The sequence below is a fragment of the Hippocampus bargibanti genome, linkage group LG20, assembly GCF_051943395.1.
Source record: "Hippocampus bargibanti isolate YZ-2025 linkage group LG20, ASM5194339v1, whole genome shotgun sequence".
Lineage (NCBI taxonomy): Eukaryota > Metazoa > Chordata > Actinopteri > Syngnathiformes > Syngnathidae > Hippocampus > Hippocampus bargibanti.
In genome coordinates this window covers 6863889-6886284 of record NC_142753.1, presented here as the reverse complement: position 1 = coordinate 6886284, position 22396 = coordinate 6863889, and the positions used below count along the sequence as shown (strand labels likewise).

At 46.3% G+C, this 22396-nt stretch overlaps 2 protein-coding genes across 7 annotated transcripts; both read right to left on the bottom strand.

Moving 5' to 3' along the window:
• Positions 1-29: 29 nt before the first annotated feature.
• cgnb (cingulin b) lies at positions 30-15781 on the bottom strand. 4 transcript variants are annotated; one of them, XM_089023712.1, is made up of 20 exons: positions 15595-15781; positions 12015-12961; positions 11864-11940; positions 11714-11783; positions 9933-10018; positions 9717-9849; positions 8722-8934; positions 8469-8617; positions 7789-7815; positions 7274-7370; positions 6007-6207; positions 5202-5291; positions 3806-4060; positions 3562-3732; positions 3337-3498; positions 3173-3262; positions 2899-3101; positions 2721-2829; positions 1362-1525; positions 30-481 (listed from the first exon to the last, which is right to left on the bottom strand). In XM_089023712.1, the coding sequence occupies exons 2-20, from the start codon at positions 12930-12932 to the stop codon at positions 367-369; spliced, it is 3330 nt and encodes a 1109-aa protein (XP_088879838.1). In that variant the 5' UTR covers positions 12933-12961; positions 15595-15781; the 3' UTR covers positions 30-366. The 4 variants fall into 4 exon arrangements, with proteins under 4 accessions (XP_088879838.1, XP_088879839.1, XP_088879840.1 ...); XM_089023713.1 differs by lacking the exon at positions 15595-15781 and adding an exon at positions 14509-14650; XM_089023714.1 differs by lacking the exon at positions 15595-15781 and adding an exon at positions 14330-14350.
• Positions 15782-15922: 141 nt separating this feature from the next.
• pygo2 (pygopus homolog 2 (Drosophila)) lies at positions 15923-21103 on the bottom strand. 3 transcript variants are annotated; one of them, XM_089023717.1, is made up of 4 exons: positions 20915-21103; positions 20339-20403; positions 19189-19241; positions 15923-18760 (listed from the first exon to the last, which is right to left on the bottom strand). In XM_089023717.1, exons 2-4 carry the CDS (start codon positions 20388-20390, stop codon positions 17135-17137), a joined length of 1731 nt encoding a protein of 576 aa, XP_088879843.1. In that variant the 5' UTR covers positions 20391-20403; positions 20915-21103; the 3' UTR covers positions 15923-17134. The 3 variants fall into 3 exon arrangements, with proteins under 3 accessions (XP_088879843.1, XP_088879844.1, XP_088879842.1); XM_089023718.1 differs by having other exon boundaries at positions 20339-20400; XM_089023716.1 differs by having other exon boundaries at positions 20339-21103.
• Positions 21104-22396: the final 1293 nt, after the last annotated feature.

Genomic DNA, 22396 nt, shown 5'->3' with positions numbered 1-22396 from the left:
AAACAAACAAAATGGAGGACAAAAACAAATACAAGACGTCCTATTTTATTTGTCATAGTTGACTTGAAATATCTGCTGAAATTGCAGCAATTTATCGATCACAGGCTGTTTTTTTTAACCTTCTAAAGGTGATTCACAACAGCGATAAAAGCAAAATCTTTCCAATGATGTAAAACAAGACACAAAGCAGCAAACGAGCGTCACTTCGAAGTCGTTCCAAACAAAAAGATACATATCAGATAGGGGTGCAAAAAAAAATTTGCAGTCACAGTGCCTCATGTGTGGGATTATTTTGAATAATAAACACAGCATAGTCACATTTCAATACAAAATGTACGGCGAGTTGCAATGTCGCAAGTTCGGCTCTTAACAGTTGGAACCTTCGTTCAAGATGGCGGCGACGTTGACGTCGTAGAAGGTGTCGTCGTCCTCGGAGCTCAGCGTGGCCAAAGTGCTACGGTGGGAGTGCTGTGCCTTCCGTCTGATTTGGAATATAGATATATTTTTTGAAGGGGAATAAAATTGCAAATTAAAGGACAACCGACACCATTTTTCATTTCCTAACTGACATCAGAAAAACGTTTTATAGCATCTAAAATACCCAAAACACGCAGGCTGATATTTTTAGTCAAATGCAAAACACCAAAAAAAATGACTTAAAGTGTCCCAAAACTGCCACAAAATGAGCTTGAAACTGGGCAGATTCAGAAAGTCCCGCCCCCTTGTCCGTGACCTCACGCCAGGATATTCCTTCACATACTGCCTTGCTCCAGAATCAAAACAATGGCTTCACAGAGTTCAGATTTGGAGAAGATGCTTTCTTGTTACTCATCCAGTTATGAATATGATTCAAATAGTTCTGATGAGGAAAGCATAAATGTTTGCAATCGATTAAAGAAGTCCTTCCGTATCAATTCAAGCCGTGTGGACTCCAATGTAGCACCCAGATAATGCACAAGATGGCGCACAAGCTCCGTTGGAAATGATTTGTCCGCTGGGAATTTGTGTAAACTTACACACCATCGCGTTATTTATGTAGTTTTCCTTCTAATTTCGCAATCAACACTGTGTTTTCAGATGAAAAAAAGTATCCAAAATGCTTTGTGTGTCACTTTCAGGGTTGTTCCCTCCGTGACGTCACTTTGGGCATCGTCATCCACTCGAAAACAAGACTTCCTGAATATTCAGCGTGAGTCGTAAAATGTAAAATATAGCTATATGCGGTGGAATCTTTGTAAAATGCGCTCAGTAGAAGTAATTTGAAGTGATTTTACAAGTTATGGACGCAACTTGTCCGGAGGTGTCGGTTGTCCTTTAAGTAAAAAAAAATAAAGCAGGTTTTGATAAGGGCTGATATTTACTTAAATTCGGATTCCAGGGCTGTGACTTTGGCCCGCAGAGCCTCCTGCAGCTCCTGTTGCTCCTCCAGATCCCTCAGGACCTTCCTGCGTACCCCTTCTAGACGTTCCACCTCTCCTTCGCTCTCGTCCACCTGCCGCTTCAGCGCCTTCACGCGTAGGGTCAGCTGTAGTGGTGGTGGTGGGGGGGGGGGGGGGGTTGGGGAAAATGGAGTTGGAATTTGCTAATTTCATTGAATGGGGATTTTTTTTATGATCCTACTGCTGTAGTGTGTAAAATTATCCGTTGTGTGCAATTTGGCCGCCAGAGGGCAGTGTGACGGATGGAAATACAGATGGATTGATTTGTTTTCTTTTGCAGACAATAAAGTCTAATTTACGGAAGAGCATTAGGGGCAGGTTGAAATATATATATTTTTTTTAAAGATGGGGTATTATTCTGAGAAAAAAACTCGCACATTTGCCAGTTTCAAATTGGCAAATTTGCTAGATTAAAAGTCACAAATTTGGTTGATTGAAAGTCACAAATTTGCTAGATTCAAACTCGCACATTTGGTAGATTTAAAGTCACAAATTTACAAGATTTCAACTTAAAAAAAAACTTTAGGAGTTTGAGATAAATCATTCGGTCGTGCAGTGGGTTAGCAGCCTAATGCTCTTCCGTAGCTGACGGATACGGTCTTGCTAAAATGGACGAGTTAATCAGTTGTTACTTTGAAATTAGGTTTAGTAACAAAGAGATCCTTCAAGTCTTGGCACAGAATCAAAATATTATGGTTTCTATCCGGAGTTTGAAGGTACGGTGTCGTAAGCTCGGTCGCGGTCAAAAGTATTGACATTTTGTACTTAGTTAGGCCATGAAAACCTGATAAAATAAATGGATTACGCAATAACTGCAACTCCACAGGTACCCACTTCTGTTCTGCAAATTATCTCGTCTCACAAGGCTGCGAATGCTAACCCACCGCACTACCGAATGATATATCTCAAACTCCAAAGGTTTTTTTTTTATGTTTAAATCTAGCAAATTTGTGACTTTAAATCTAGCAAATTCGCAAGTTTGAATCTAGCAAATTTGCGAGTTTGAATCTCGCAAATTTGTGACTTTAAATCTCGCAAATTTGTGACTTTAAATCTCGCACATTTGTGACTTTAAAACTAGCAAATTTGTGACTTTAAATCTCGCAAATTTGTGACTTTAAATCTCGCAAATTTGTGACTTTAAATCTAGCAAATTTGCAAGTTTGTAACTCGCAAATTTGCGACTTTATTTTCTCAGAATAATACCCCATCTCCATAAAAATGTATATTTCAACTTGGCCCTAATGCTCTTCCGTAGTAATTTGTGTGCCGCGGACCTACCTGATCTTTTTGTTCAATGTGCTGGATCCTCTCCTGGTCCAGCGTGGCGTTGACCTCCTTGAGTTTCCTCTCAGTTCGTCTCTGAGAAGCCTGGATGCCACTCTTCTCTCTGAACGGCGAGAACGAGCCGGTTCTGGATCGTGGTTTACCGCGTATTTTGGATCTTGGCTAACTTTACCGTTCCTCGCTGCGCAGCCGCTCTTCCAGTTCCTGGATTTTGCTTTCCAGCACGGCGATGCCGGCCGAGGGTCTGGTCTGTCCCTCCATGTCGGCCACGCGCGACTTGAGCTCCTTGACCTGCCTCTCAATGGCACTTTTGTCCATTTCCAGGTCGTGCCGAGCCGAGCGCTCCTGCATCAGCTCCGAGCGCAGCTGGTCCACCTGAAAAAGGTGAAAAGCGCGCACGTTGACGGCAGCGCTTGGCAACTAACATGCAAAAGTGAAGCCGGGACCTGATCGCGACTGCGCGTGATACGATCGTTCAAAAGCTCCACGCTGCTGCGCTCCTCGTCCAACTCGATCTCCAGCGTCTTGGTCTTGTCCTGGAAAACAAAAAGACTTGAGCCGTGCAGGGTGGCCTCCCTTTTGGTCTTTGCTTGGAGTCCCCTCCCCTCACCTCCAAGTTCCTGATCTCCCGGTTGCGATCCGTCTGCGTTCCCTTCTGCGACTCCAGCTCGCTCTCCAAGTGCTTGAGACGGTTTCCCAGCAGGTCTCGCTCCAGCTGAGCGCCGTCTCGCTCCTCGCTGCAGCCCAGAAGTTCCTTTTTCAGCCGCGATACCTGAAGCAGCGACAATGGGGCTTTTTTTCTCTATTTTGGGGGGGGATTTGTGGCAGGGCGTACCTCCTCCTGCTGAGTCTTGAGGTTGCTGAGTGCCCTTTGCAGCTCGGCCATGCGGTCCTTGTTGTTGCGCTGGGCCTCCAGCAAGTCCTTCCGGGCGCGTTCCCTGCACTCGTCCAGCTGCGTCTGCAGGGCGGCCACCGACTGGCGGGAGTCGCCCATCACCGCCTCCACCTGGCGGAGGCCGGACGGCGACGTGAAGAGGCGGCGAGGCCGAGCGTGGGCGGCGGCCCGGCGGCGGCAGAACCTCTTTGCTCATCTTGTCCAAGGCTCGGTCCAGGAGCCGCTTCTGCTCCTCCAGGTCGGCTTTGCTGCGCCGCAGGGCCTCGCGTTCCAGGTCGCGCTCCTCCAGGCGGCGGCTCAGATCGTCCTTCTCCTTGCTCAGGCGCGACGTCCCTCGCTTGGCCTCCTCCAGCTGCGACTTGAGGGAGCGGTTCTCGTCCTCCAGGGCCTCCATCTCCTCCTCGGATTCGGGGTTCCTGGCGGCGCTGGAGTGCAGCCTCTGAAGGGGCCGAGGGGGGATGGGTTACAGTTTTTAGTTGATTAAAGTCGGCATTTTCGGTTGAATCGTTGTGATTTCTTTTCAGAAGTTCAGTGTGAGAAACTAGCTTGTGTACATAAAAAAAAACAAAGATTTTAACTCATTCACTGCCATTTTAGCTAGCTCGCTTTCTATATTTTTGAGTTACTTCCGGGTTAAGTGAACGCTGGCGAGTGTGGCTGCCGCTGCTCACCCACAGAAAAAACATATCCTGTGATTTTAAAGTGAGCTTGAGAGTTTTAAAAGGCACTTGTAAATGAAATGTATTATTATTATTATTATTATTATTATTATTATTATTATTATTATTATTATTATTATTATTATTATTATTATTATTATTATTCCCGAATTTCTTCGAGAATTGAAAATCATGACATGAAGCGCCATTCCCGAATTTGTTCAGGTTTTGTTTTTTTCTTGCGGGGGGTTGCGTTTAAGCTTCGGTCAGACCTCTGGCAATATTTTTCCCTCCCATGAGGGGGGCAGCATATTCCTTTTGTGCATGTTAAAGCGCTATATAAATCAATATGTACGTATAAGTATTGTATTTTGTACAGCCGCCCCCATTTCAAGCTCAGATAACTCCAAACCCATATAACTTAGCAATTAAGTCTTTTCAAATAAGAAGAAAGTCTAAGGTTTCTTACGCTGCTTGGAATGTTTGTCGTCCTAAAACTCAATATTCTGTGAGTCGTGCAATTCGAGTGACAATGGAAAACACCCTGGCACTGGAGTGGACACATTTTGGCACATCGTCTACCAGTCAATGAGTTAATGAGACAAGAAAAAAAATGTTCTGGTGCTTACGTTGCTACTGCTGTTTTTGTCTTAATTCGGACACGATCTGAGGAAAATACAGAAAATGGAATTTCCATGCAACAATTGAAACCTACGTTTTTGTCGCCATTTTGGACAATCGGTCATACCCTCCCTAATTACTTTTTTCTCCATATCAAGTTACAGAGGCACAAATTCTTTAGCATCGAAGAGGGGGATTATTTTCCCGGCCTCATTCACAGCTGGAAATAGAGTGCGCGGGAGGCTCTTTGTTTGTTTTTCGATTGTACAGGAATTTACATAATTGTCGCGTGGCGAGTACCATGCGGGCTATCCTCTCTCGGAGGCGAGCGTTTGTTTCTTGGAGCTCCACGTTGGCGCTGTGATCCACCACGGAAGACGACGAAGACGCCTGCGCACAAGACAGCAAAAAAAAAAAAAAAAAAAGATGACAACTTTATTGAGATTTTTGTTTTTAAATTGGATTATTTGCAGTGGAGCGTCAAGCAAGGCCTTCTCTGCTGGCCTCAAAATATTTGAATCACAGACTGATGTGAATTATATTTTCTCCATGAATTCGTACTTAATAATTGCAAATTGGCTTTCAGCTTCCTTTCATTGCTTTTCTTTCCCCTGTTGCGCTGCTTCCAGATGTTTGTTTTCATATTGAAGCATTGAACCAATCACATTTCAGCTATTATTTGTTACCAGGGTCAAAAATCTACCAGGACGCCTTCACAATCAGTTCTGCGGGCCCTGCCGCATCATCAAATGTGTCAATCAAACTGTTGCTTTCTTGAACCAATCCAATTTGGAGTTGGCGGCAATAAGGCCTTCTTTCCTAGCTAACGCTACCTTCTAGTGGACATGTAGTAAATCACACCACACTTTTTAGATGAGCCGCAGTCACGGCTGTAGCTGCAGTAAAAGTTATATAGTCATCAAATACTTATTAAGGATTGGATTGATTATGATGTAGCACTACTGAAGGCCTAGCTGTCAAATGCACGGCTTGCCACTGGAAATCTGAGTTCCGATTTTTCAGGGGAAAATAACGGCAAGGTGTAAAATGAGAGCAATTGGGAATCGAGGGATCCATTTGGGTGTGAATACTGTCTGTCGCTCACCTCTTTAGCTTTCTGGAGGGTCTTCTCCAGCTCGGCCTTCTGCGCCTGCAGGTCGGCGATCTGCGCCAGGAGCCGGGCCTCGCGCTCGCCGCTCTCTCTTTGCAAAGCTTCAAGGGTCTCGCTCTGGTCGTGGAAGGCCTCCCTTTGCTCGTCGGCTTCCACGTGGGCCCGGCGCAGATCGTCCAGGCAACGCCGGAGCTCCTTGACGATGACGATTTATGGGTGGGCCGACAAAAGAACAGGGAGCATTTGAAGAACTGGGTGGGGAAAGCGCCAAGAAGGCCGTTCTGAACTTGGGACTTCGTGACGATTTACCTCAAAGTATCGACGTTGCTAAATAGTGAGTGTAAATAAACTCATGATTTGGGGTCATGAGGTCAAACATTTAAAGGACAACCGACACCCCGGACATGTTGCGTCCATAATTTGTAAAATCACTTCAAATGACTTCTACTGAGCGCACTTTACAAAGATTTCATCGCATATAGCTATATTTTACGTTTTAAGCCTCGCGTTGAATATTCATGAAGTCACACAATGCATTTTGGGTACTTTTTTTCATCTGAAAACACTGTGTTGATTGCGAAATTAGAAGGAAAACTACACAAATAACGCGATGGTGAATCATTGTGTGCCGTAGTCAATTGCGTTAACACGAATAAAGAAGGTGTAACTTTACACAAATTCCCAGCGGACAAATTTCCAACGGAGCTTGTGTGCCATCTTGTGCATTTTCTGGACGCTACATTGGAGGCCAGACGGCTCGAATTGATAAACGAAGGACGTCTTTAATCGATTGCAAACATTTATGCTTTCCTCTTCAGAACTATTTGAATCATATTCATAACTGGATGAGTAACAAGAAAGCATCTTCTCCGAATCTGAACTCTTTGAAGCAATTTTTTTGATTCTGGAGAAAGACAGTTTGTGAAGGAGTATCCTGCCGTGACATCACGAACAAGGGGACGGGACTTTCTGAATCTGCCCAGTTTCGAGCTCATTTTGTGGCAGTTTTGGGACACTAAGTCATTTTTATTGGTGTTTTGCATTTGACTAAAAATATCAGCCTGCGTGTTTTGGGTATTTTAGATGCTATAAAACGTTTTTCTGATGTCAGTTAAGAAACAAAGAAATGGTGTCAGTTGTCCTTTAATTCATTCATTGCCATTCACAAATTTACTCTGGAATTGAAAATAAGATGTGGAGCGCCATTCCCGAATTTGTTCGGGTTTTCCGTGCTTGGGCGCCGATAAAGCGTTTGCGTTACCTCGGGCGAGCTCTGCTTACGCACGGCGACTTCCAAGTCCTCAACTTCCTTCAGTTTGCTTTCAAAGTCGCCTTTTTCCAATTGACACTTGAGCAGCCTGCGGGACACAACAAAAGGCAAATATAGTGAGGACCATGACCAAGCCGACCAAACGCAACATTCACAACTGCAAGAGTGCACGAAAATTGAACGCGCGCGCGCGCGCGCGCACACACACACACACACACACACACACACACACACACACACACACACACACACACACACACACACACACACACACACACACACACACACACACACACACACACACACACACACACACACACACACACACACACACACACACACACACACAATTTGATGAGAAATAAATATTTTCATCCTTTCAGGGTTGAAGCACAAAATGACATGAAAAAGAACACGTTCCTAAATGATTTCAAGAGGAGGCAAGCGACGATTGAATTTGTGATTGGAGTTAGTTGGAGCCACACAAACACTCTGTACGTTCTCACATGTGACCGCCGGAGTGCGTCCGCATCCTGCCGGATGAAAAGTGCATGCGTTAAAAATAGAAAAGAGCTAACAGAGACTCCAAATCAAAGCACAGAATACCCCCCATGCCAAATCCTCCCCCCCTCTACTCCCCCATCCCTCTCCCGCTTTGAACTGTGAGATATTATTTACAAAAAAAAAGAAGAAGGAGCCAAAAAGAAAAACATCCAAATGAGAATTTGCTTGATGCTGATGCCAACGCCGCAAAGTGTTTTGAGAACTTTCTGGAAGAAGTCAGCAGAAAGTGGACAGAAATCCCCCCCACTCCTTCAAAAAAAAGAACCCACAAAAACAATAAATAATTAAATACTATATAGATTAAAAAAATAGATGCAAAAATAGAAAAATAAATAGAAACATAAATATATTAATATATTGGTAAATAAATAGATGGATAAATAAATAAGTGAAAAACAAACAAATAAATGGATAGATAGATAAAAAATCGAAACGTAAATTGGTAAATAAATAAATAGATACAAAAAGACACATCAATACAAAAATAAATACAATGGTAAATAAATAAATAAACAAGCAAACAAACGGCTAAAAAAATGGGCAAATAAATAAATAGATAAAAAAATAGATGACTAAATAGACCCAAATAAAAAGCTCAATAAATGACGTAAGCGGGGCTCACGTTTGTTGCGTTTGCTGCAACTCTTGTGAGGTGGCGTCCAGCTGCGACTTCCAATGCTCTCCTTGATCCCTGCAGCTGTCCAGCTCCTCCTCCAGGCTCACCAGGGTTGCGTTGACGTGCTGGCGCTCCTGCTCGATCTGCTCCTGCGACTGGAACAAAAATCCGCCGTGAGGAGAATTTCTGAAATCTTTGGGCAGCAATCCCAAACGGGCGAGCACGAGCCTGAAGGCCGAGCGAAATGACGGCGGCGCACCTGCGTGAGCTGCTCCATGGTCTTCCTGAGGTTGTCCATGTCCAGGCCGTACTGCTCCCTGAGCATCTCCATCTCGCGGTCGTGACACTCCACTTCCTCCTTGAGCGCCCCCTTCAGGGCCGTCAGCTCGCGCTCGCGCTGCCGCAGCGTCTCGTCCTGATGGCGGCGCCGCGCCGACGCTTCGGCCAGCTCGGCCTGCAGGCTCGCCACGTCCTGATGTCACGCAAATCCACTCAGATAGGCGACAGGGGCGATTTCATCCAAGCCAAGTGTGTCAAAGTCTTTTTTTTTGCCGTTGTAGTTGCGGTTTCCTCTCGGGGGCCGTTAGGAATTTGGGGAAGCCATTAAAAGCTCACAACAAATTAATGAAAAACTCACGTATTTTCCAGTGTATAAGGCGCACTGGAGTATAAGGCGCACCACCCCAATTTATTTTCAAACCTTTTCACATATAGAAGGTGCACCTTCAATGAATTAATTTCCCAAAGGAAACCATTAAAATGAGAATAATCCGTTCCCAGGTCCCGATAAAACATAATTTTCTACTTTCTAATTTTCTAAGCCTTAAAACTACACAAAATATACCTTATTTTATGTATAATAAATGTGCTATGGTATTATAATTAACGAAATAAACTGTACTATGTAATAAAGTCGTTTTATTTACCTTTGTGATGGTCGTTGATCGCTTGATATAGAATGGAGTGGCCGGTTTCATCAGCATTAAACACTTGATAAGGAACGTAGCCTTATTCTTTCTTTCTAATTTTACCTTGTTCCTCATCAATTTTGTTCTGTTTAACTGGGTTGTTAGCTTTTTGCAACAAGTGTATAGATGGCTTGTGCGGGTTATTGGTGGAGCCTGATTTGGCCCCTGGGCCTTAACTTGTACACCTGCGATCTCAGCCATTCGTGACTGTTATTTTGGGAGCTTCGCTTGATGGGCAATTTTTCGAATTGATCTGCCGCACGCACACAAAATTGGGCATCAGTACCGTCTTCAGCGAATCGGGGTGGGATGTGGTTTCCGAGACCCTCCTGAGAGCCTCCTGAAGCTCGGCCAGTTGATCTTCCTGCAGACGAAGGTGAGACTCTGCCATCTCCCGACCAAGGCGCTCCTCCGTCAACCTACATACATGCAGGCGGGAGGGGGGCATTACATTTTTTAGGGGGTTATTTGCGTGAGTGCGATATACTCCAGCCGTCCTTACTCTTCATGGGCTCGCTGCAGCTGCTTCTTGCAGCAAGTGAGTTGCTCCTGGAGCTCCACGGGGTTGCATTTCTTCTGGAGTCCATCCTTCAACACACAGACAGCGCGGCACAAGTCTGGAGTCATCCTCGGGCATGCATTATTCGCTCTGTATTATCTTTCTTGGTTCCTTTCTCCGACCTATTTCTTTGAGCATCTCGTAGAGAACCAGTCGGACCAGCGGCGTGCTGTGAATTTGTTCAAGACAAACACACACACACACACACACAAACGCGGCTGGCAAGCGTATTTAGGTGTTGCTCGCCCACCCCCGCCCCCATTTGTCAAGGCTGCGGAAAGAGATCTCGACACGCGCTTGTCCTCCTACACACTCGCTATGCTAACACACAAGTAAAAAAACTTAACCGCGGAGAAAAAGCGGGTAAACTCTTGCCCAGATTGTGTTCTTTTCCCACTGTTAGGATGTCACACAAAGCAAACGAGTTATGTAACCTAACACCTTGGCATCGCCGGGGATGTCAGCGGCCACCATAGCACTGCGGTAAAAACACACACGCACGCACGACCGGCATATTCTGGAAGGATCACAAAGCGGAGATACAGAAGTCTAAAGTCCTCACAATCCATTTACCCCCACGGAAATCATGTATACTGTATTTTCCGGTGTATAAGGCGCACTGAAGTAGAAGGCGCACCCCCAATGTATGGTGTATTTTCAAATGTTTTCCATGTACTGGACTATAAGGCGCAGCTTCAATGAATGAAAAAGGTTTTCCAAGTACAGTAAAGTCTCGTTATATCGATATTCTCGGGAATCTGAAAAAATATCGATATAACCAGACTATCGATATATCCGATCCTGCGGCATGTAAATTTTCTCCTTGCGTTCATAGAAATAGTATCGTAATAAGCAGTACTATCGATATAACCGATATCGATATAACGAGATTTTACTGTATAACATATCAATATATACAAGTTTTTAAATATAAGACCCACCACATAAGGCACGACAGTAGAGGTTGGGGTGAGGCACTACTTCGTCTACAGGGGGGGGGGGGGGGTGGAGTCAGTGGCTACTGACAGTCATTGCGAGACCTGTTGTGGCCTAATATGACTTCACTTATAAGGCGCAGGGTCATCTTTTGAAGAAAACCAAGGCTTTTGGGTGTGTCTTATACATGGGAAAATACGGTAATTTGTTCCCTGGCACAATAGTCTCCAAGAACAATGAAGTAAAAGAACACCAAAAATGGGAACTAACCTGCAATATTAAAAACAAATAAAAATGCAAATGCACACCATTGAAAATTAAAATGTCCTTTGCATAATGCGCACTTTGTGGAAGACAAATGGCAAATTCATCATTTGGGTAATTCATACGCTGGCGTATTAAAAAATGCAAAAAAAAAAAAGTGTGGGCGGCACTTGAGGACGCCTCTAAATAAGCGTGCATTTGCATGGTTGCTAGGCGACCAAGCCACAACACATCACACCATCACGCGCGCACTCCAGGGTGGGAGGGCCACACTATTTATTCAGGAACACGAGCGCACCGACAGGAGGATTCAGGAGAGCGGCCTTTTAAAACTCTGACAAAAGAGTTCCGAATGAAACAGCGAAATCTGCTTCATTTGATCACAAATGGGGTGGGGGGCACGTTCCAAGCCATCTGTTTGCTACGATATTAGCGCAACATGACACTCATTTGCTGAAAGTTAACTGTCAATGGATTGGCTTCAAGAGCTTGAATATTGTCAAGGAAAAATAAAAGGATCATACCTTCAAGGTGCCGGAAGTCTCGTAAACAAGGGAGCTTTTATTTTGAAGGGCTGCTTCACTGTCGTTGATGCTGAAAGATGACAAAGGGATGTCGCGGATTAGCCTTGAGTGGATTACATGTGGCGAGTGTGACTTGGTGGACTTGCTTACCCTTCTTTGCCAAGAGCTGGTTTGGTTTGGGCCTTCTGCCCACTCCCCACAGATTTTGGGGTCCTCGGCGGTACCTCCTGATAGAGAAAAAAAACGCTTGAGAAAAAGCTGGCGAGCGGTACACCTAAATCGCTATCTTACTGCTTCTTACGGGTTTTCGGGCCACCCCCGCCGATCTCTCCTTGGCATCGTACTTTGTGAAGCTCCCCTCAGAGGTCACGGGGTCGCGAGTCAACGGGCGGGGAGACAGAAGTGAAGCGTAGGGGTTGAAAGTCGGCGAGGGCGGCGAAAGCCGGGAACTTTCCTTGCGGGCTTCCAGGCTTTTGGAGCGCTTGCGTTCTTCCAAACGGAGGTGCTGCCGGGCGCCGCTTCGGCCCCTGCTCTGCGTCCTGTTGTTGAATTTATTGATCAGCTTATTGATCGGAGCTAACGAGTTGGTGTCGATGGGCTTCTCGTCGGACGGCAACGGGGGCTGTGAAGGTGACGCGGGAAGGTGCTCGGAAGGGGACCCTGTCAATCCGTTTTGTTTGAACCCCTTTGGTCCGGCGCCGTTCGCCACCTTGACTGGTTTCAACCCGGCTTCGTTGTACTCATCCTGGCCGGTCTCTTTCTGGGCCTGGGGGTCGGCAGCCCGGGCCTCTTCCTCGCCGTGAGTGCCCGCCTGACCGTCCCCCGGGGGTCTTCTCAAGGGGCTGCGATAGTTTTCGCCCTCCTCGTCTTCCGCGTGACTGCCAGCGGCGGCGCGAGGGGGGATGACCTCTGCCGTGGCGTTGCTTTTGGGAGCGCTCTTGTAGCAGGACGAGGGCGCGGCGGGGCCGGGGGGCGGCGTGTTCAGCTGAACGCCGTACGAGTCACCTTTGGCGCCGTCGTTGAGCACCACGTAGGGCTGCCCGGAGATCCCCTGAACGCGCACCGCCACGCCATATTTGCTGGCGGAATGGGGTGAGGCGGCGTTGCTTGCCCGGGATTTGTCGGGCGGTGCGCCACCCGTGTCGTGGAGGTCCTTGATGAAGCGGATCTGAACGCCGTAGTCCACCGCAGGCTTCCTGTCGGCGGAGAGTGTGCTCATGTCCGCTTTCTGGCTGGCGCGCTGGTAGCCTTTCAAGAAAACCAAAGCGCAAATGCGGTGATGAATTTGGGTTCTGGGGGTAGAACCCAGACCATTTCGGACTACACCATGGACTGGTCGTCAATTAAACTGGACTAAGGTTGTCAAACTCATTTTTTGCCACAGTCCACATTGTAGTTATGGTTTCCACGAGGGTGCCGTCATGAAGTTGGGGAAGCCATTAGAATGTTTCATCCCCTCCTTGTAATTACATATTGAGCGCAAAAAATATGAATAATTACTTTTGAATCTGAATTAAAAAATAATGACTGTTATTGTGCTTTACATTGGAAATTTCGGTTCAGACTTCAGCAAACGTGATGGCACTTGACATGCTTGATTTGCTGTCACGGGCCGAAAAAAAATGATGTGGCAGGCAAAATTTGGCCCCCGTGCCTTGACTAGAACACCTGTGAACGAGACACTTGCCAATGTGTGGAAACTGCAGCGACCTTTTTGCGCCTTTCAACTCAACTCGCGCGAATATGCGGCTTCTTTCATTGTCGCATATGTGCTTTTTTGTGAGATTTATGGAATTGCAGTAGGCGTTGCTATTTTGTTCCGGTGTCAAAAAAGATGTGCCCTTCGTCACTTAAGAAAAATGCCCAAAAGTATAGCTTTGAATTCCTTCTTTATGGGAGCGATTTGTATTCATGCTATTGGATCATTTCCACCCCACGGGGCACGTTGCGAACCTGCACTAAAACCATTTCGACTTGACACTGCGCGGGACCCCTACACAAAAACCTGCACGGAAACAAAGCTTCCATATCTGACTCGTTTCCACGAGAGCAGTCCGGAAAAAATGACGCCTCATAAGACTTCCTTCCGCATCACAAAAGACACCAATGAGGCTTTTTACACAATTAATAACGCATTCATTGTCTGTGTGTGGGGGGTGGGAGGATGCCTTCCCTCTGCCAATAACTGTTGCACAGTGCTATTTTATGGCAAACAGCTAGCACTCCTTAGCATGTTCAAGAATAATAAAAGTAGAAGAAGAGTACACCCAGGTGGGGGTAATACTCATTCCTATTGTTCTGGCTCTGGGAAGCGCAACACACACACAAAAAGGCTCAAATGTCCGCAATGACCCCCACGCACTTTGCCAGACTGTTGTCTAAGGAGTCACTCAGGCAGAGCATGTGTTGACTTGGAGGGGCATCAACGAGACAGAATACAAGCATTCTCATATTCGCTGTGCAATTATGGCAAAATAGCCGAAATGTTGAAAGCCTCTCAGGAAATGTCCAAGATTATTGGAAGAAATGGAATTCCTAGAATGAAGTTTCGAGCCTCCACAGGAAATTTAAGTCTAACCTGCTCTAACTCAACGGTTATAGTGTAACAGAAATTACCATGGGAATCCGGGGAATCAAAGTCAACCTTTGTTTCACTCTCTGTTAAAAAAAAAATCAATTCCTTGGATGCCAGACAGTCCCTCTACACACGGCGTTGGCGCGCATACTTTGCCTTGGGATGAAATAGAAAGTGATTAAGAGGACACGGCGGCCACCGAGGAGGACTGCAACCTCACCAGCGGGATGGATGGGCTGATTAATACACGATAAGAGAGTGTCTGCTTCTGTGTCTAGGATGGACGATCAGGAACGCTGAGGCGGGAATGTTGACGAACAGGCCAAGCTGGCCCCCCCTCGCTTCCTTCTGAGATGCTTTTACTTTCTGAACTCCACTTGGGGTTTCTTTCCAAAGGGTAAGAAAGAAAGAGAAGCAATTGGATGCTTGATCATCAACGACAGTGTTGTTGGTATCAACAAGCTTTGAATCGGTTGCAATGTGTTGGTGATTTGTCATGTTTGGGGGTTCAATAACGCAATGGAGGCGAAAGATGCGCATCAATAATGAAGTGGGAAGAAAGTGGTTGGGTGTCAAATTACCACGTTGAAAAAAATGGATGCATTTTCATCTACGCATAGTGATTTTGATCAGAGCATAATAAATTAATAAATAAAAACCCACCCTTGTTTACAGTTTGTGGTGTTGTCTAATTAAGAGAAAATGACACAGCGGGGAAGCGATCCAGCTTGGAGTATTCCTTTGGTGTTTGTGTTGGGAAAGGGTGAGGTTGGTGATGGCGGGTACTAACATTGTACCAAAAAAGCAAATTGCATGTTATTAAAATCACCTCAAAGTGAGCCAAATTAAGCGCTCCCTTGTTCCACCATCTTTTCTAATGCTCAGAATTAATTATAGCTGCAAGAGCAGATCAAAGCAGATTCGTTTTTTTAAGATCGAAAGCCGCAATTGCTTTAAAAAAAGACTTGAATTCTGTTTGTCTTTTTGCTGCGGGTCTGTTGCGTCACACCCACCTGTCCTGTCAGTCGGTATCGGTGGTGTGCGTCGAAACCGCGCGCGGAGACAAGTAAACACACGTTAAGCGCCCTCACATCCCTTTTAAAGCTGAAGCTTATCTGAGTTGACGCAACGCACTGCTGTCTAATTAACGGAGGGGGTGCTTGTTTTGCTGTGTCTGATGATTACGGGGTGGCAACATGAGTACGTATAGTATAGTGACGCGCATAAAGCACATTCAAACAGACAAATACACGCTTTAAACAATTAGATAGTAGCAATTAAAATGTTGAATTGTTAGCAAATTTACCTGCACGGAAGTAATCCCGAAGCGTCCTCGTGTGATGAGACCGGGGGGTACTATCGGAGCTGCTTGCTCGTCGCTGCCAGAGCAACCTGTTGCCAAACACGACTGCCACGCCCCTGGATGCACGACATTCGCTGAAGACCCCGGAAGAGGGCGGGGACTTGGTTCCCCGACTTCATTCAACCGCATCCTTGTATTGATTCGGAAAAGTGACGATTTTGTGTAAAATAACATGCAATCACATTTTTAAACGTTCGTACCTGAATGACAATTTCATCAGCGGCGGTGGAAATTACACAGCAATAAGCCTGGGAACAAATAATCAGACAAATTTACAAAAGAAACCAAAAATGTTGGCTTTACTTCAATTTTCAATACCTTCCCACACACACCTCATTCCCAACCCTTTTCTCCCACCGGGTGTTGTTCCCCTAATTTACGCGAGAGGGCGCCAGAGCACAGCAAAATATCAGCTGATACAAAAAAAAATGCTCAAAATTTCAGAATCGAGACAAATTAAAGCAAGGCAACTTGGACATTAAATCATGAAAGGATATCATCACCAGAGAATTTTCTCTCTTTTTTTCCCCCCTTTCTCGTGATTTGGTATCCCAGGGAAGGCCAAAATATCAACACGGGACAATTACTGCATTCCTTGATGATTTGATGATGCACCACATTTTCAAAGTATAAGGACGCCTGAAAAGCAGAGTTCACAATTCAAGGACAAAATGGCTACCTTGGATGTCATATATAGGTATATTTCTTTTCAAACGTGGGTTTTAGTCATCGGTTGGCTCTGATATAACGCTGATATTTACAATTTCTATTTGATGAGGTATGACAGAAACAGAACATGTAAGCCGCGCTTGCTTCTGCTTTGGATTCAACATGACTTATGTGACAGCGATTTTCATGTCCCGATAACCAGAAAATGATTACAAATACTTAGGAAAAGATCAGGCACTCTTTGTGACATTAATAAATATATGCGGGGCAATGGGGAGGTTGATAGAGGGGCAATTCAAACTGAATTTTGCATCAGTTTTTACCGTGTGGGGATTTTCAATGTGTGCGCCAGTCAGTGTGTGTGAGGTAGTGTGTTGGTGTCAGTGCTGGTTGTCCCCAAATGTGTGTCACTTAACATTCATCTTTTTTTCCTATGGGGACAGGGTGGAGCATTTATTTCACTCAAAGTCAGAGATGAAAGTCGACTTTCCTGAAAATTCCCAGGGAAAAAAAACATATGCTTCCATGTTGGCGCTGACGCACGCACAACTGAGAACAATCGAGTGCTAAAGCGCACTTTGCTGTTGAGGTGTCGCTACAAACACAACAAAATCAAACGCGTTTGCTCAATGTTGTCAATTAATTTTAGGCAAATTTTCCGGAGGAACTTTCATGAAAATTTGCAAATTGGGAATTCCGGGAAAATTCAGAGGACTTTCATCACAGCAAAGTGCTATTTTTAGATATGACGATGGATGTCAAGTGATGGTGACGTAGCGTACGAGTAAAGGGTCAAATGTCCCCCCGCCCCCTCTCAGCTCTCGTTGGCGGCAACTAGCTGGCCCAGTCCCTGGCGCACAAACACAGCTTGGATGTCCTTGGTTTTGATGCAGAAGTCGCAGGCCCACACAGCGGCGCTCTCCCGGGTCAGCAGCCCGTAGGCGGGCTCCGTCAGACCCGTGCAGTCACGGTGGAACCAGCGCTGGCACGAGGCCTCGCACAAGATGGCGTCCTGGTCGTCGTGGACCTCCGACATGCACAGGCCGCAGGGGAACACCATGCCGGGCCCGCCCAGCTTCCCCGGGCCCGAGCCGGGGCCGGCCGAGGGGACCGAGGGGCCCGGGGGCAAGGGCGACTGCGTGTTGGGGGTGGAGGTGGCGTTAGAGGGAGGGTTGGGGTTGCCGCCGGGGGTGTTGCCTCCGTTGTTGTTGTTGCTCATGTTGTTCTGAGCCGAACCGGGGGCTGCGTTGGGCATGGCAACGGCGCCACCGGGGGTATTGTTCTGCTGGTTGTGTGAAACGGAACCCGGTGCGGAGTTAGGCGGGGTGGACTGTTGCTGCTGGGCGGAGTTGTTGGAGTTGGGGGTGTTGGCGTTGGGGGGCGGGGGCTGACCCGACCCGTTGAGGGGGCCGCCGGGTGAGGAGTTGGGGTTGGGTTGGGGCTGAACCGAGGGCGGCGGGCCCGGCGCGCCCGCATTGGGCTGCTGGATGTCAGGGTGGCCCGGGAAATCTCCTCCCGGTTGTTGAGGACCAGAGTTAGGAGGGGGGCCGGGGGCGGTGTTATTTGGAGGAGGGGGCCCGTTGGGATTTAAGTTAAGCTGCTGCTGTTGCTGCGGACCAGGGGGGGGTCCTCCTCCGCCAAAGTTCTTTCCTTCCTCATTGCCGGGTCCCGGTGGGCTGGGGCCGGGGTAGGAGCCGTCCTGCGATGGGGGGAATTGCCCTTGAGGAACCATGCCCGGTAATCCCCCCAACATGCCTCCAGGACCACCGCCCATCCCACTCATCATGTTCATCCCTTGACCGGGCCCCATGCCGCCCATGGGCGGCATGGGGCCGTGCGGGGGTCCCCTGGGGCCTCCTCCTCCACCGGGTAACGGCGGGCTGTTGAACGGGTGTCCGCCCTGTCCGTGTTGCTGTTGTGGTGGCATCCCAAATCGAGGGTGGGGTGGACCCCCTCCTCCGGGACCTCCCATCCCACCCGGAGACAACATGGGGTTAAAGCCTGACCCGGGGTGCATTGGGGGACTAAAGTTTGGTGGTATATTGAACTGAGAGGGACCGCCGGGAGGGAACCCGCCACCGCCACTTCCTCCTCCGCTCCCGCCCCCGAAACCAGGCATCCCTCCAAAGCCCAGCTGGTGGTGATGTGGTCCGGCGTTGGACGGCGGTCCAAATGGCGGTCTGCGTCCTGGTCCGGGCTGTCCGCCACCCGGCCCCCCCATGAAAGCCATGCCGCCTCCCCCCATTCGGCCTGCACCCCCGTAGCCGCTTCCTCCGCCTGCACCCGGACTGGGTAGGAACGGCGTGCCGCCGGGCCCGCCACCTCCGCCGGGCCGCGATGGTGGTCCAAAGTCATCGTCAAAGGGGTTGGAGGCCACCAGGTGGTCCACCATGGGCGTGGGAGGGGGCGCAAACTCTGTGAGGTGCGAGAACCCCGACGCCTAGATAAAACGAGAGTAAAATGTCGTCTTCAAACATCACATTCATGTCTGGCCCTTTTCCATGGTAACTCATCAGCAAGTTGACGGGTGATTTTCTGGTACCAACATCCACATTTGAAATCCGATTGTTGTGAAACAGACATTAGGGGGAAGAAATTGCATATGGCGACCAGTCAAAGATAACCACACCGCCATCATTTTGAGGTACAGTAAGTAGCATACAAGTCGCGGTGGAGAAGCCTGTTTGGCACCAGACCTTTCCACAGTTGCCTCCTCAAATTGATTTATGGATGTAATTGACATTTAATTCTATAAAAAGGCCAAAAAAGTAAAAGGTGACATCCAGAAGTCTCTTTTAGTTTGACATTTTCCCATAAGTAACGTGACGTCTATATTTATGTGAATGTGGTTATCAAAAAAAAGCCAACCTGTGAAGTGGACTTCCTCGCCTTCTTCTTCTCTGGGCTCTTCATTTGTGCGGCTGAGAGAGAAATAAAAATAAGAATACAAGTGGGAAAAAAGGGGGGCGGGGTGATGATGTTAGTGCATCACCAATCGAGAGGAGCGCCACATTTGGATTGGCCAATACCCCTGAGTGGATCAGCTACTGCTTTATTTTGATTTTTTTTAGAAGACCGAGGGAAGATATTGTTTTTGCCTGTCTCACGATCGACAGACGTCAATGAGGCGACAAAAAACAAGATGCTGTATATCCAGGTGATTACTATCAGAATCGCAAGGAAGAACAGAGGGGAAGGAGGATGCAAACAAGGCAGAAGATGAGGGGAGGAGGACAGGTAAAACATGAGCATCCTGAAGGACAGTGAACTCCTGCCTATTTGCTAACTAACAAAACCGCCTTTTTTCCTGCAGCACTGAATCAACAACTCCACATTTTGCCCATTTGATCAGTTTCACAGCAAATATGAAAAACTGCTATATTTCCCATTTCTCAACAAAATGAGAGTGACAACGAATGTAAAGGCATACTTTCAAAGTGCGTTTAGATATGTTTTAAGAGAAGGTGGGTTTGGGTACAAAGTTTGTTTTTTAAGTTTCAGTGGCTAAATTGTGTAATTTTCATATATTTACACAAATCAGTACAATTGGTCAGTCTGTTATCTTCACAAATTAACAGCCAATGCAATTTTTCTGATAGGGCTTTCTGACGATGCAATAGAAATAAGTCAACAAACATATCTCTGGTTGCCTGAAATGTCATTATTTAGGAGTTGTGAAGATTTCGCCAGACAGCAGCGAATCTTTTTGCCAATCATGGATAGTTTTGGAAGCCTGCGATTAACAGGGTCAACCTGAATAGCTATTTTAAGTTTACACAAAATAATATACATATTAATGTTATGAATTAATGAGTTTGTGATTGGTAAAGCGCAAATACGTGGGGGTTCACTGCCCAATTACAGCAAGAAGTCTCTGAGAAACAGCTGCCACTAGGTACATAAATCAGAGGGGCAATACAGAACAAGTGCAGCCTAATGGATGAATCCAGTCGAATTTTGTTCTTTTGGGGCAAGTGGGGTTTGGAGAGGATGAGGGGCGTGAAAGTCAATTTCCTACCTTTGCCTCGTTTTCCTTGTCCCGCCAGTAGTCTCCCCGATTCGGCAGCCATTTAGTTAACACTACTGCCGGTGAGTTGGCGTGTCACCGTTCATATGCAAGAGAAAAAGGAGTTAAAAAATGACCACGGTGACGGCATGAACAACGTCTACCACCCTCGGGGACATGTCACAACTATACACGGCTTCTAGTTGGGTGACTGGCCCAGGTTTGTCACGCCGGGATTTGGTCTCCAAATGCCATGTCATTAAAATAAATGAAGAAATACAATAAAAAGCGCCATGCTAGTCTTTTCTGCTCTCCGAATGATCACATACAGATGTACTAGGTGGCTAACTAGCCACGTTAACCCAAGGTGGCTGGCTCGTAGCCGCGATTCTATGTCACAAATTCCCCGTTAAACACCTGAAATTGTGATTACTGATAAATAACCGCTTATGACATCACAAAAAAATACAATAAAAAAGAGAGCAACCAACTGTTTCCTGATTTTTGTTGGGTAAGTGCTGTTTTATTGCGCTAGCGTTAGCTCCTGAGCTAACGGCTAGCCACCTTGGGGAGGCAAAAAAACTGTACCCTTTCTCCGTTGCTCACGTCGCTCGTCCCGTTTGAAATTCAAAGTCCCCGGCGGGTCACGGCCGGTAAACCGGTCCTCGCTCGCACGGCGTACGCTCGCTGGTCCAACATTTAACTCGAATTGGTGAAGAAAAAACGTAAACGGTGCGATAACTTGTGGCCTTCTTTCTCGCCACTGGACAAAGAGGGACTAGCATGCGTAGCCGGAACATTGGGAGGTTACAAGTTGGCTCAGAATGGGGGAGTTCAATTTGTCAATCATAAATTTAAAAAAATAAAATTTGTTATAAGATTCACATTACATATGATGATCCTATTTTTGTAGTAATAACAATTTGTACTTAAAACTAAAAGCTCTGTAGAGCTGTGTATTGTGAGTTGTATGTGGCAGAATATGTTTTATTTCCCCATCTCGACGAGACATCCATTTTGGAATAGACCACTTTCTTATTGTGCAGGGGTTTAATTAAAGCCAAGCGACATTCTAATTATAGGGCCAATTAAGAATTGTCATTAAGCTTACACAATAAAAAGTTGATTGGTTTTAATTTAACGATATTTTGCTATACTAACTATCTTCATTAAGACAACCGAGTTAAGGTAAGATAAAGTTCTGCGGTTTTGTTGACTATACAAACTCTTTGTTTTTCAATTTAATAAACATCAATTGAGATTAGTAATAAACCACCATTGACGGTAATGACTGTAAATGGCTCATATTTGTTTCGGTAATTTCATCTGAAATATTTTTTTCAAAACCAGCCACGGCCCAGTCCACATCATTGTGGCGCAAATAAAAGAGAATGACTTTCGAACAGCTGCGCGTTCTGCTGCATCCCGGACCGCACCCGTTGGCTATCTTTCACCGGCGCCCATGCACATGACCCCATCACACTCACTTAGGTTGTATGACGTCACATCAGGGATTTTATAGGGGGAAAAAAATCAACAGAGGAACTTTTACACTTTGCCCACGCAACAAATTGTTGCGTGGGCATCAATGCTAGTGTATTGTATGTACAGTACAGTCCTAAAAATATGTCCACGGAGACGGAGTTTTGTGTGGAAAATGAAACCGACTCTTTGCTTTCCTCTGGTGGCCATGTTTAATTACTTCACCATTTTTCGCAGGAACACAGAACCATCTGTGTGGTTCCCGCAGGAAAAACCAAGAATAAAAGGCTTGTCATATCAGTCTGAGATAAGATAACACACGTCGGTGATGTGACGATGCCCTGCAGCACAAAGAAACAGAAAAGCATGAATCCTGAATTGTACTGCAATTTATGATTGGGATATGATAAAAAATGTGGTGATAATTTCTGTAAAATTAACAAGTGATTTCAAAAAATGAGGTCAAACTAAGATTGCTTGTTATTTATTTCTGATGTTTAATACTGTCGGAGAGAACGCATTGTAGATATCGATCTTTAAAAAACATTTTTTGTGGCTAATGAGATACGTATATTTGTAATCATACCA

Coding starts and splice junctions, on each gene's coding strand:
- cgnb (XM_089023712.1), bottom strand. CDS start 12,932: ATGAGCACACTCTCCGCCGACAGGAAGCCTGCGGTGGACTACGGCGTT. Junction 6,208..7,273: donor GTAAGCAGAGCTCGCCCGAG/GTAACGCAAACG, acceptor GTCATCGTCAAG/GAGCTCCGGCGTTGCCTGGA. Junction 2,830..2,898: donor CGGCTGCGCAGCGAGGAACG/GTAAAGTTAGCC, acceptor CTCGCCGTTCAG/AGAGAAGAGTGGCATCCAGG.
- pygo2 (XM_089023716.1), bottom strand. CDS start 20,390: ATGGCTGCCGAATCGGGGAGACTACTGGCGGGACAAGGAAAACGAGGC. Junction 19,242..20,338: donor ACAAGGAAAACGAGGCAAAG/GTAGGAAATTGA, acceptor TTTCTCTCTCAG/CCGCACAAATGAAGAGCCCA. Junction 18,761..19,188: donor CGAGGAAGTCCACTTCACAG/GTTGGCTTTTTT, acceptor CGTTTTATCTAG/GCGTCGGGGTTCTCGCACCT.